Below are 14,361 nucleotides of genomic sequence, written 5' to 3'. Positions count from 1 at the left end.
CTGGCTCTACCTCTCTGGTTCTCCCCAACACCGGCTTTTTGGGGCCAAGGGAAAGTTGAGGCCCTCCTTCTCACACTCTTCAGACCCCAGGGTGTCCAGCTTGAGTATCTTTCCGCAGAACTCCTGGACCCTCCCCCCCCCCGCCCCCGCCTCGGAGGGGATTGGCCTCTCAGCGAATCGCCCCAGGCCCCGGGAGACCCCAGTTCTCCAGTCCAGGTCGCCGGCCCTGTGACCGAGGCCTAGCCCGAAGAGCTCGCGTCGCCCACTTTGGAAAGCAACGCAGCTCCCTCCTCGAGCACAGTCCCCGCACCTCGGGTCCCTCCTGGTGCCGCGCCGGATCCCTAAGACTTTGACTGGGTAGGCGACGCCGAGAGCCAGGCCGCCACCAGCCGTCTCCAGCCCTGCCCCAGCGCCGGCTACAGAGCCCGAGCCCCGAGCCCCGAGCCCCGAGCCCCAGCGCCGCGCCGCGCAGCGCCGCGAGAGAAGCAGCTGTTCCCAACAGCTGGGGGGCGGCGGCGCCCGGCGCCCCAGGTGCGGCCGCGGCCAATCGCAGGCCTCCGGCCCGCCCCCCTCCCCAGCCGGGCGTCGACCCCCGGCCCGCGGGGGAAGGGAGCAGAGAGGTGGAGAGCCGTCCTCGCCACTCGTCTTCCAGCTTCTGCGGCGGGAGGGACAGCGCCGAGCCGGAGCCGCGCGGAGTCCCTCGCCCCCGGCCCCGCCGCCGCTGCGCCCCGCGCCCGCCTCGGCGCTCGGACGCTCTCCCCGGCGACCCTCCCACACCCCACTCGAGGCACCTGATTCCTAAGGAAGAAAAAGCTACCTCTAAAGGACCCCCTTCTTCGCTCGAGGACAACCCTCTCTTTTTATTTTTGGCCTCCCCGCCGGGTGAGTGGAAAGCGCCCGCGCGTTCTACAGAACCGGATTCTAATCCAGACGTTCGGGAGAATCCGTGCGGGGACCGGCAGGGGGGGCGGGAGCAGAGAACGTAGTCAGGTCTCCAGGGCCGCTGGCGACTTCGGAAGCCGCACGTCCGGCGCCCTCGGCCGCCCCCGGCCGCTCGCCCCCGCCGCGCCGCCGCCCTCGCCCCCGGGCTCGCCCTCGGCCCCCGGCGGCCGCGAAAGGGTGCGGGAGACGCGGAGCCGGAGGAGGAGGCGCAGCCGCTGCCCGAGCCGCAGCCGCAGCCGGAGCCCGAGCCGCGGGGCGGGCGCGAAGATGCACACGACCCAGAAGGACACCACGTACACCAAGATCTTCGTCGGGGGGCTTCCCTACCACACCACCGACGCCAGCCTGCGCAAGTACTTCGAGGTCTTCGGCGAGATCGAGGAGGCGGTGGTCATCACCGACCGGCAGACGGGCAAGTCCCGGGGCTACGGATTTGTAAGTTGCTGGGACCGGGGTTCGGGGGCGGGGGATGGAGTGGCGCTGGCGGGGGAATCGGGAGCTTGGAGCGAGGGGCTCAGCGAGACCCGCGAGGAGCCCCGCGGGGTGAGCGGCGCTGCCCCTTAGCTCCCGGGTGAACTGAAAGTTTGCTAGGAGAGAGGCCGGCGCCCGCCTCACGGGGTTCGGAGAAGACCCGGCGCCGTGCGAGGTCGGGGGCCGGGCGGGGCAGGGCATGGGTGGAAGGAGAGAACTGTAATGACCGCTGGATTTGGGGTGCAAAGGGTTGCGAGGGAGGGGTCCTAACTACGCACAATCGCCTTCCCGGGTTGGAGGCCGGTTGTTAAACATGCTGTTGCTTTGTAAAGAAAAAAAAAAAAAAAATGCGTGTGTCGTCTGGTGTTCTGGCTGGGGCAGGGAGGGGACAGCCCACGAGGTGTGGGGCTGTTCCCCCTGGGGTCATCCCCCCGCCTTTTAATGGCAAAGGTAGGCACTTTTAAAGGATGATCCTAGGGCTCTTTGCCCAAGTGAAACAGAGCATATTAAGCTTCCTGGAGATTTCAGAGTGCAAATTGAGCTGCCGAAGAGCGGGGAGCCACAGAGTAGGACAATAGCTATTGTCGTTGGGGAGTGTTTTCGGGAGCTTGGGAGCGCTGGGCGGATGTGAGGCTGGACTTTCTTTAAAGAAAACAGTGACTCTGAGGCCGAGTTAGGGACCTGGAGGGCGGGGGAGTCGGGGGAAGGAGGATCTAGCGTTCTAAGAATTTAGGCTTCCAAAGCTCTGCTAGGCCCTACTAGCACCCTTAAGATTTCGGGGTGGGGGCGGGCTGCTAGAGGCTTGCTTTCTTTTTTCCTTCCTCTACTCGCACCCCACCACCCCTCCCTCCGTCCCCGGCCTTTTAAAAATGGGAGATCGATGAGGAGGGTCCAGCCAAAAGAAGAAAAGCAAAGAAAAAAAGTTTGGTCTCAGTTTTATCATGAATAAGTTCTCCAGTGTGTCTTGATTTCCTTCAGGGGTTAATTTAGAGGTTATGTATGTATGTCTGTGTGTGTATGTTGCTAAGGTCACCATGGCTGACCGGGCTGCTGCCGAAAGGGCCTGTAAGGATCCCAATCCCATCATTGATGGCAGGAAGGCCAACGTGAACCTGGCATACTTAGGAGCAAAACCAAGGATCATGCAACCAGGTGAGAAACATCTGCCTCCCCTACCCTCCTCTCTGAGAACCCCCACTTAGGGGTGGGATGATTCTCTAATTTAGAAGACGTTATCTCCTTGAGTATCCGTAGATGTGTTTAGTAAACGTGAACCAACCACGGCTTGTTATTCTACCCAGGCATTAAACATAAATGAGAGTTGTAAATACTCCTTTCAGGCCTGGAAATGGACCTGTGTGCAGAAATAGATTTTGAGGGTCTGAACAAGTTCTTACAGGAAGAAGATTTAGTCATGACTCACCTGCTTCCTATATGACATACATTTTTAGTTTGCTCTCAGTTTTCGTTCTTAGCCACCTGTAGATAATTCACATGTGGCTTATATGGGCCAAATTTGTCGACTTCCTATATACTTCCCCACTTAGTGGTGTCTCTCTTTTTAGCACCAGTTGCACAGTGCTCAGAGCAGGCAATCTGACTTGAACATGGACCCAAGGGAAGCATAAAGGGTAGGGATGATGTCCAAATGGTGAAGCTTTTTTTTTTTTTTTTTTTTACACGGAGTTTTGCTTTTGTTGCCCAGGCTGGAGTGCAATGGTGTGATCTCGGCTCACTATAAACTCTGTCTCCTGGATTCAAGTGATTCTCCTGCGTCAGCCTCCCAAGTAACTGGGATTACAGGCATGAGCCACCACACCCAGCTAATGTTGAATTTTCAGTAGAGATGGGGTTTCAGCATGTTGGTCAGGCTGGTCTCAAATTCCTGATCTCAGGTGATCCACTGGCTACGGCCTCCCAAAGTGCTGGCATTACAGATGTGAGTCATCGAGCCCAGCTCCAAATGGTAAAGCTTTCACATAAATCACAGAGTATTGGCAATCAAAGAAAATAGAGATTTCACCTACCGAAGAACCCTATGCTACAGACAAAGAAACTGACATTTAGGGACGAGAAGTAGTTTAAGTCACATAGCTAGGAGTTGCCTAAAGGGAGCAGCTTTTTGTCTATGGGAAAACATGGTCTCTGGGCTCATTTACAACACTGCCCTTTGCATTAGCGAAAGCAGTTGACGGTTGATTAAGCAAATGTAATCTTTTCCTTGCACAGGCAACTTTACTTGTTTGATTAAGTCCTGTCCTCCTGACTCCTAAGCCTTTTCCATCTGAAATTTACTTCCGTCCAAACAGGTTTAAAAGGAAACTAGGTTGACAGGAAAGTAAGTGCTTGGACAAATACTCATGGGCATTTAAAACATTGTCTAGTACGTTGTAGGTATGTCGTATCTATTTTTGTGAATTTTAAACACTTTTAAATGGTAAAACCCATAATCTTCCAGAGCATTGTCTGAAGCATCCCAGAATGTTCCAAATTACAAAGACTTTTCATAGATTGTGGTTCAAATTGTATTTGAGATGTAACTTTATTGTTAAATCCTGCAGTTCTTAATTTTATTTCATGAACATTTTCCCAAGGTCTGCTTCTGCGTCTGTCAATTAAACTTCGCAGATTTTTTTCAAGTTTCCACTTTTTGCCTATTAAAACCTTTCTTAGAATCAGTGATAGCATTTGTAAAACTGACTTTAAAAATATGCATACATCCATAGTTTCTTTACAGTGGCAAAAGAATGGTTATCTTTTATGAGTGAAAGTTATGATTGCATTTTACATGTAGGAGTAATAAATGCCTAATCATGCACAAATAAAGAATGTGGTATGTTTTATTGTTAGGTTTTGCCTTTGGTGTTCAACAGCTTCATCCAGCCCTCATACAAAGACCTTTCGGGTAAGTTGATTAATCAGGCTTTCTTAAGTTTCAGTATGGCTATCATTTGTTAACCTGCCTCTTTATTATATACAGATAAGATCATCATGTCACAGAATGTTCCTGGTTATACCATTTTTTATATATTTGTGCATTTCAATGCTGATACTATAAATATTTTTAGATGAGTCAAGTTATCTGACCAAGTATGCAGCCTCCAAACGAGACAAATTTTGAGCTTATGATTAGCAAAACAAAACAAAAATACCAGGTATGACTTGTGTACAAGACGATTGTGTCCCATCACCATTACTACTGTTCAACTTGACTCAATTTTATTTATCTCTTTCTAACCTGACAGGGCTCGTATACAGTTAAGCTAACTGATCAGAAGGATACCATGATAAGAGGTGGAATAGTTCTGTTTGGAATTAAACTCTGTAACCGGTAGACTCAGACACACAAGCTCAGATGGTGATTAACGATGCATGGATGTTGCTGTTGTTGTTTCTATTTTTCACAATAGTCCATAGCCCTTCGTGTGCTTTATTTTATTTATTACAGTAATGAAGTGGTGTTGATAGCTAAACTGTGTGCTTTTTACTTAATTGAAAAGAGCTGTAGTGAAACTGTTTTCTTTTCCTCGGGGAAGGGGTTCTTTGCGTTTTTGGTTTTGGTGGTGGTGTTGAGGGGTGTTGACTTTTGACTTTGCCATGGGAAGCAAAGGGCCTTTTTTTTTTCTTGCTTTAAAGCTGTAGCCTGTGACTTCTATTTAACCATATTTTTGTAGTGAGTGCTAAATTGTGTGATTTCTCTATGTCAGAATACAGATTCATTGCTTGCATGTCCTAAGTTTCTGTTTTATGGGAAATTTTCTGGGGATGGGGTTCTTTCTTTTGCAATGTGTACCCACTTTGAGGTCATCTAATTTAAAGGTTCAACAACTCTCATCAGATTTTATGAACAGGAGCCAGTTGTTTTGAGTAGCATAGCACTAACTTTCACCTTTCAGCCCTAACTCAGGTGAGCACCTGTTCATATTTGTGTTGTCTCTGGGTCTTGTGATTACCAGTTTTCCTGTTCCAAGGTCCCCATTTCTCTTCCATTCAGAGGTTATATGGGTGGGAGATCGCCCTCTGCCTCAGTTTATCCTGGACACCAGACTCTGTTTTGTCTGTATTCTACCTGATCAACATTCCTGGAACTCTAATGCTGGATACTTAAATTTTCTTTTTAAATGTTGATGTTGTTGAAAGAGTATTTCACTCTCAATAATTTCTTCTCTAGCTTAGGATCTAAACGTCTACCTGTGTAACCTGGAAGGCTGGAATCTGTCTACATAGATAGATGTCTACCATGTGTCTCTAAGAATAGATTTAGGAAGGAAAATAACAATAACTGGACCTGGAAGAGTCATTAATTATATTTCCCATGACCACCTCCTTATAACTCTCTCTTGAACATTTCAGTCCCTCACTGTTACTGCCAGCTCTTGCTTTTTTTTTTTTTTTTTTTAGCTGTGGAAGAGTCTTCTGTTCAATATGATCAGAAAGAGTTTTCCTATGTCCATAGCTATTTATCAAAACCCCATCCAGCCCAACCCAGATACTGACAACACATGGTGGGGTTGATGGGTTCAGCTATTTCTGTGAGTAATTCATTTAGATTATCTGTTTAAGGTGGGATGAGGGAGGAGAGCATATATCTGAAGGTGAGCTTAGTGGTGAGCTCACACTAATAATCTTGAAACAGTTGTGAAACTGAATCAACAGGTAGTTGCCTGTGTTTACTTTTTCACTGTGCCAGTGCGTGATGCAAAATGAGGGAGTTGCACATTAGTGTGGGAAGCAAAAGTCATGCAAAAACTAGTCAAGAATTACTGATTGCTAAATGACGTGGTATTGTTTCAAGTACAAAAGGAGTTCAGAGTAGCAGTAGATGAGGTGGAGGAGTTGAATAAGGCTGTGGTGCGTGTGGCAGGTACACTTGCACTAGACTTGTACCGCTGGGTGTGTCTTAGGCAGGTGAAGGGAAGACTGGATATGTCTGGAGGGAATGGGATGGAGTGAGCCTAAGCAAAGGCATAGAGCAGAAGACTTAGTGTGTGGAGAAACCAGACTAAGGTGGGTCTTGAGAGCTGGGCATGGGAATTTGGACTGGTTGTGGAAGTTTTTATGGATCAGTCCTTAAGAAAGAAGGTAATGCAGGAAAATTAGAACTACCAGTGCAAGATGTGTCATAGGGAAATCTGAAAGCAGGTGTGTTTCGATAGCAACCTTTTGTTTTTCACTTCTTCTAATATTAACTATTTTTATAAAGGATGGTGATGATTGCTGTGTGCATAAATTGTTAGAACTTGAGATTCTTATTAGAAGTGGATAGCATTCCAGGTGGACCAAGCCAGCTTTCTCTTTCTTTTTTAAGAGGTTCTCAACACTGCTCTAATTTCAGAGTCTGTACCTAAACAAATCACACCTGGTCATCCTAAATTCTGTTGGAATGCTACATGTTCCTGTGTTAGGCCTGGAAAGCAGCTTGAGAATTTCAAATTGGACTTATTGGAAATGCTAGTAACTGAACTGTTGTTTTCAATGTGGTCCTTAAATGGCCCCCAGGTGACTTTGGGCCTCTGAAGACAAAACCCTGACCTAAAAGGAATTTCTACTATAGCACAGTGGGCAGATACAGAAACACTTGTGGACTTGCTGAACAATATTTTGTAGTTTATGTTTGAAAGAAGCATTTCTTCATTGAAAACTTGGAGAGGGGAGGCTACAGATCTGTGAGCAGAAATTTCTGGGCTAGGTTAGATCAGGTTGGACATACACTTAATTTACTCGGTACCCCTGTAAGTGCTCAGTTTTATGCTGGCTGTGCCAGTGCTGTGCTTAGTATTTATAGTGTCCACTAAGGAGAGCAGGAGGGACTGTAACTAACAGTCACCAAACATCTGCCATATGGATTGTAATGATAAGGGATTTACATAAACTATATAATTTAATTCTCACAGTAAGTATTTGTTGAAGGCATTGTTAATATCCTTTACAAAATGAAGACGCAGAGAGGTTAACTAACTTTTACCAATCACAGGACTGGTAAGTGTTAGAGTCTGATTCTAGGTCTGGAATCATGGTCTACCTGACCTCAGGAGCTGCGTTCTCTCCCCTTTGTCAAGCTGTAGCCCCAAAAAACAAAACTCTATTCTCTTGTAATCCAGTGAGAGCCGATAAGCACCAAGAAGGGCTGTCCATGTGCCCTCGGATAAGAGAGAGGGACATCAGGGCAGTGACTGGGACTCAGAAATCTTCATCAAGGTGGTAGAAGTTGACCTGGATTTTAAAGAATGGTGGCGGCTAGGGAACTCTTTTATCGAGTGCCTACTATAATAGTCATTGTAGGCTCTCCCCACAGATAATTTTATTTAATGCCCAGCCACCCAGGGTTGAGATTATTAGTCCATTTCGCATATGCAAAATATGAGGCTGTGTTAAGGTAGCATGAAAAAAAGAAAAATATGAGACTAAAAGATACAGCAAATTTCTGAAGGCTCTGTACGTAGTGAGTGCTATCTAGAGCTAGGGTGATGGATTTGCATTTCAGCAGGTAAAGACTGGGGATTAGCATCTGGGTGAGGGATGGATGACATGAATAAAGGGCAAGGATCCGGGCACGTGAAGCTTGTCCAGGAAACACAAAGGAGCCCAGCTGACCTGGGTTTGAGAAAAGGCGGAAGGAAATACTAGAAAGGCATTTTGGAGCCAGAGGCAGTCTGGGTATTTTGGCCCAGAATGCCAAGGCTTAAGATAATAGCACTGAGTTTGGTTTGTTAGGGGCCAAGAATTACTTTGAGCAAATGAATGAGATGGAGACTTCGTCATCAGCTGGTGTGAGAGAGATTGGAAGAGGAAACCAGGTAGGATGTTGCTTCAGAAGTCAGAGAGAGATGTCAATTAAAATTTTCTTTGAAATTTTCCAAAAGTGGCCAGGCACAATGGCTCATACCTGTAATCCCAGCACTTTGGGAGGCCAGAGTAGATGTATTACCTGAGTTTAGGAGTTCGGGACCAGCCTGGCCAACACAGTGAAACCCCATCTTTACTAAAAAATATAAAAATTAGCCAGGTGTTGTGGTGGGTGCCTGTAATCCCAGCTACTCAGAAGGCTGAGACAGGAGAATTGCCTGAACTGGTGAGGCAGAGGTTGCGGTGAGCTGAGATGGCGCCATTGCACTCTAGCCTGGGTGACAAGAGTGAAACTCGTTCTCAAAAAAAAAAAAAAAAAGAAAATTACTAGCAGTATCTGCTTTGCGCTTCTGCTTTTCTAACTGCTAGGCATGCACATTTGGTTAACTGAAGGAAAGGATGTTGGTAGATATCCAATAGGGGAGAGGTTCCCAGATCACCTTCATGGGTTTCTTAGACCATTAAAAAGAATTCCTAATTCAGGATTTCATTCCAAAGGGCCGCTTGAACCTTTAGGCCAATTCTGCCTTCCTTCCTGAACCAGGGTATTTTAGGTTTTGGGTTCTCCTTTTCCCTAAGCCTTAAAGCGTTCTAGGTTTTCATTTGCCTTCCAGATGTCTATTTAATCCTTGCCAAACTTCATGTAGAAATCTGATAATCCAGTGAACTAACTTTATATTCTCATTGTTTGATATTGTGAAATCCAGACGATTTCTTAATGCATAATAAATGCAGAGCTAGAGCCCCCTAAGCAACCTTGGCTGTCTTTTAATGCATTCTTCACAATGCTTTCCCCTGCCTTTTTGTGAGATAAACATTTTCAGTAAACACTTTTATTCAGAGACAAACCTAGCACCTACAGTGTTGCTCTTGGGAACTTTGGGAGTACAAGGAGTTAAGGTTTCAGTGTCAGTAAGATCCGTACTGGCTGGCCTTTGCAACTGATAGATGTTTTACTTTGGCCTTATAAAGACATTTTACCCACTGGAAACCCTTGTCGCATGACAGGATCAAAAATAGCCCGGCTGCAGCCCCTGCTGTCCGTCACCACATGTAAACTGGCATGAGAGTAGGCTCTCTTAGCCATGTCTACACGTTGTAGATGTGGCAGCCTCCAGGGACAAGCGTTTCATAAAGCCACACCTGTCGCCTGGAGTGAGCCAGGCACCTGACATGCAGCAGCGTTCTGAGTGTGTGCATGACCACGCGCCTGGTTTCTGACAAGCAGTTAAGAACATCTCTGAGTGTCCTCAGAAACACTTGATGACGTTGTTTCTCCTGGCACTGGGAAAGATCTACAAGTCTGGTAAATGGAGTGTATTTTTATCATTGGGGCCACAGTCCACTACCCTCTGTGATAAATTCATCTTTTCCGTGGATGTTCATTAATGAGTGCTTTCAGTCAAACTCTGAAAAGGCAAAGCAAAATCTGTTTCTGAACAACGTGTATGTGCTATTCTCTGTTTTAAGTGCTTTGAAATTGGAAGATTGTTCCTTGTGCTTATACTTCTTATAAGTTGGCCTTGCCAACAACCACATCGCATTCTAGTGTCATATTTTTAGATATAACTATAGGGGGCTTTGATAGAGATTATTTTAAAGAAGAAGATAAATCAGATATTCGTGGTAGTGTTTTAAACAGGCAGTAATAAATTGCAAGAGTGAAAGTGGAGATGCATGGATTTTTGTTTAAATACCTCTTGTGATTTATTTTTTTTTAACTGCATTAACTTAAGTAAGGCCATTGGAGTCTGTCTGGTATTATCTGTGAATGTATAATTTTAAAAGGTACTTGGTTTTGTTTGACTTTCTTGAACTTTTGCAGGATAACACATGATTATACAATTGATTTGTATAAAATATCAATGAATAGGGCAGATTTCAAACCTAACAGTATTTCTGCTGATTCGGAGGATGAAACGAGAGTTCATAGATGTGCAAAAAAAGTTTTCTTGTTATGTGAACCTTTTAAATTTCTATTAATTTTAGAAATATTTAGTTGTACTTCCCTGTCCTGCCTTTTCCCTCAACCTCATCATTTCCCCAAAACCCCTTCTGTCTGTCTTACATAGAGATAAACAAGCTGGCTGACCCTCAGGTGCCTGATAGTCAAAACAGGTTTGGTTGACCGTTGTGTCCTTATGGATTTTATGGGGGAAAAAAAGAGAAAGAAAGAAAATAAGTGTGCCGCACCTCTCTTTGGGAGTCACTGCCATGAATGTTAATAGTGTTTTTGTAGCTTTCCACGACAGCCTCTTGTGGCAGAGTGAGCTGCACTACAGTTCGTTTGAGAAGTGTGATTCTGCTGTGTTTACCACACTTGTGAACTTTTAAACTCCTTTTTTTTTTGTCGCCTGCTTCCTTTTTTTAATTATTATTTTTAATAAGGGTGACTGAGGTTGCAGAGAGATTAATGTGTGCTGAGTCTGCATAGCAATTTCAAGTAGGGTTGCCATGATAAGAAACATACACATTTTGTTAACGTCGATGTTACTTTCGACAAACTGGTGATCACCCCACAGAAGTGAATAATGATGGACTACCTTTGGAGTCCTATTCTTCTATTTACTTAATGAAACATTTTTCTTTGATGAGCTCATTACAGAATTTTCCAAAGTCTTCAGCAATTGAGCACTTGTTAAACATCTCTTATGTACATGGCCCTCACGAATTTTGATTTATTTTCCAAACTCTTGATAAACTGTATTTAATGACTCCAAATCATCAGACATGAAAATTCTAGCAGGGAGGGTGTCATCATATTTTTGTGGTCCAGTTCTTTTGGGGGCACTCACTCTGACTTTGGCTATTGCCCGAGTACTCTCAGTGGACCCCTAGAAAGTGGATATTGTGGCAACCCTATGCTCATAATAACCACTAAATTTGAGTTTGTCTTATCTTTGAACAACAAATGCTACTGATAGGAGGTGACTACCGCCTGACTTCGTTTTCCGTTTCTCAACAGGATACCTGCCCACTATGTCTATCCGCAGGCTTTTGTGCAGCCTGGAGTGGTCATTCCACATGTCCAGCCGACAGCAGCTGCTGCCTCCACCACCCCTTACATTGATTACACTGGAGCTGCATACGCACAATACTCAGCAGCTGCTGCCGCCGCCGCCGCCGCTGCTGCCTATGACCAGTACCCCTATGCAGCCTCTCCAGCTGCTGCAGGATATGTCACCGCTGGGGGCTATGGCTACGCAGTCCAACAGCCGATCACCGCAGCGGCACCTGGGACAGCTGCTGCGGCGGCGGCGGCAGCTGCTGCCGCTGCAGCATTTGGCCAGTACCAGCCTCAGCAGCTGCAAACAGACCGAATGCAATAGACCAGCCATCTGATCAAAGTTGAATTGTTTTCTCTTTCCCTCCCAATTTTCCAATTTTTAGTAGCTAATAAGAGAGTTAACATTGACTTAACAGCTTTAAAAAAAAAAAAAAAGCAGCGATGCTATTGTGAAGCAGAGTTATTATTTTTTTTATACTCCAGGTAGTGTTCTAGATGAGGAAGAGGTAAGAATGAGGGAACGGGCACAATTTTGGAAATCAATCCCAAAGAGCCTGAATAAATGAAAGGCCACTACGAAACGACGCCAGGAGTAACAACGGAACTTCACTTTTGTAATGGGGTTTTTATTTTTGCTCTTTTTATAGTATCAGGGAAGCAAAACTGCCTTTTACAAGTTAGAAAATGCTGTTTGAATCTAGTTGAACCAGGGAATACAGAGCGAGCAATATGTAGCTTGAATTACATTTAAAAGCAGAATTTTTACAAACAAAATGGCGAAAGCACTGATTGTCATTTTTAGCAGTCACTTAAGGCCTATAGAACTTTTTTCAAGTCAGAAGGTCATGTTCTTACTATCTCAAAAATGGGCATCGAACAATCAATCTAGGAGCGTGGCAGTGGGTGAAATGGTGGACAGGCACCAAAGCTATTTTCTCATCTGTCCTGTGGATGAGTGGAACTGTGGAACAAGTGATGTGGAATTAATGGGTGCAACAGCTGTACAGACAATCAATAACACACACAGTTCTGGAAAGAACACATCACTTGTGCTTGTTTGATGAGCTTGTCACATTCTAATCCCTCTCCCCATCCTGTTTCAATTTTGGGAAACTTGTATCTGCTGGTGTCAGCAATTCTGATTCTGAAATAGGATCAGGCTTTTACTACAACAGCCTTCTCTTTCTATTTATTGTGTCGACTCGTGGCTTCTGAATAAAGGCAGGCAAAGTTTGCAGAACTGTCTTAAGGACATTTATTTTTTTTCCCTTTTTAAGTAATTTTACACTTTTTAGTATCTATTTCAGAGTCATATTTAAAACTATTTATTAGTGACTACAGTACATGAGACAACGAGGTTACTGAGATTACAATTCTTCAAAGGTTAATGATAATGTGGTTTATACTGTGCCTTAATAGTAATGCTATTTAAGATATTTATTTTTAAGTTTTACTATGCTGCACTCTAAAGAAAGGAACTTTAGATGTGACACTGTAAAATTATGTATTCATCTCATGGCATAAATTATTTAGTAGGTCTAGATGTAGCGTATTAAATATTAACCTACTCAACTAAAGAAGTTGACTTGGATTTATTTAAATTCATATGTGCACTGTATAAGAGAGTACTCTTACATTAACACATTTTAGTTTATTTTAGTTTTTAGATTTTTTTTAAACAAGATATATTGCTAGTTTCATGCTTCCTCTGATTTTGCCCGTGTAGATTTCATTTATTGGTAATTCGTTACTTTAACACTATTCTTACGTAGTTTTTAAATGCTGCTTTACATTTTTCTTCTGAAACTGCAATACTTGCAATTTTTATTCTTAAACTAAATTGAATACTATTTTACACTGTATTGGATTTTTATACTTGAACAATTTCATACAAGGGAAGACAGGTTAGCATTTTTATGGACTTTCTCCATTATCACTGGATTTACTTTTAAGTATTCCCATACTAGACAGTGTTACGTAATGTAGACATGACTCTCCTGTGCAAATTATTTATTCATTGTGTATATTGCTTTATAACATTTCAGATCTTCTATTCACTTGTATTAAATATAATTTTTAAAAACTTCTGTTGCATTGGCTGTTTCTAATTCTGTAGTAAAGGTGAATGATTTCTCTTTTGAACTTGAATCGATAGCCATGATTGACATGTAACATTTTCAGTGAGCATAATAACTCTCCCGGATGTCCTGGTTTTGTGCCTTTAAAGTAAGTTTCACTAACTCAGTATCTACCTTATACTTAGCAAATGATATAGGTCATCCCCCATCCCACAGAGGAGCCCTAAAGGATGCCATTATCACTGAAAATTGGTTAGATGAAAGATGGCTTGGAAGGAGTGGGCTGTAGAGAGGACTAGTCATTCAGAAGTGGGACCAGCCCAATGGTGCTGGGGGCAGGTACACTGAGGTTTGAGCAGGACTCCCACTTTTCAGCAATGTGAGTGAAGCCAATTGCTCTTTTTTTAATGCATTCACTTGTTTAATGCATTTCTCATCTATGATATTGTGACAATAATACTTGTCTTGCATGGTTATTTAAATATTAAGTTTAAAAAGCATACCAACTACCTGCCACAGAGCCAGATACACAGTAAGTCAAAATATAGTAGCAATTGTTGGAAGGCCCAATAGTGGTAGCTAGCCAGAGGAAGTCACCTGTTGGGATGCTTTAATTTATGTCCACAATGATGTGGTAATATCTAATAAGGTATGTGTTAGAACATCAAATGAGTGTCATATTGACTCTCTAGAAGTGTATATTATGCTAATCGTGGAATGGATCGGGGCTGGGTTTTTTGTTTGTTTTTGAGATGGAGTCTCGCTCTGTTACCCTAGCTGGAGTGCAGTGACGCAACCTCAGCTCACTGCAACCTCCGCCTCCCAGGTTGAAGTGATTCTCATGCCTCAGCCTCTTGAGTAGCTGGGATTACAGGCACCTACCACCAAGCCCGGCTAATTTTTGTATTTTTAGTAGAGACATGGTTTCACCATGTTGGTCAGGTTGGTCTCAAACTCCTGACCTCAGGTGATCTCCCAAAGTGCTGAGATTACAGGCATGAGCCACTGTGCCTGGCC

At 44.3% G+C, this 14,361-nt stretch overlaps 1 protein-coding gene across 1 annotated transcript; it reads left to right on the top strand.

The window, feature by feature from the left end:
• Positions 1 to 639: 639 nt before the first annotated feature.
• Positions 640 to 13,349, top strand: RBM24 (RNA binding motif protein 24). The gene is made up of 4 exons (XM_008993923.5): positions 640 to 1,377; positions 2,442 to 2,565; positions 4,264 to 4,318; positions 11,225 to 13,349. The coding sequence occupies exons 1-4, from the start codon at positions 1,210 to 1,212 to the stop codon at positions 11,586 to 11,588; spliced, it is 711 nt and encodes a 236-aa protein (XP_008992171.3). The 5' UTR covers positions 640 to 1,209; the 3' UTR covers positions 11,589 to 13,349.
• The last annotated feature ends 1,012 nt before the right edge of the window (positions 13,350 to 14,361 follow it).

Source organism: Callithrix jacchus, chromosome 4 (assembly GCF_049354715.1).
Source record: "Callithrix jacchus isolate 240 chromosome 4, calJac240_pri, whole genome shotgun sequence".
Taxonomy (NCBI): domain Eukaryota; kingdom Metazoa; phylum Chordata; class Mammalia; order Primates; family Cebidae; genus Callithrix; species Callithrix jacchus.
This window is presented reverse-complemented; position numbering and strand designations above follow the sequence as displayed.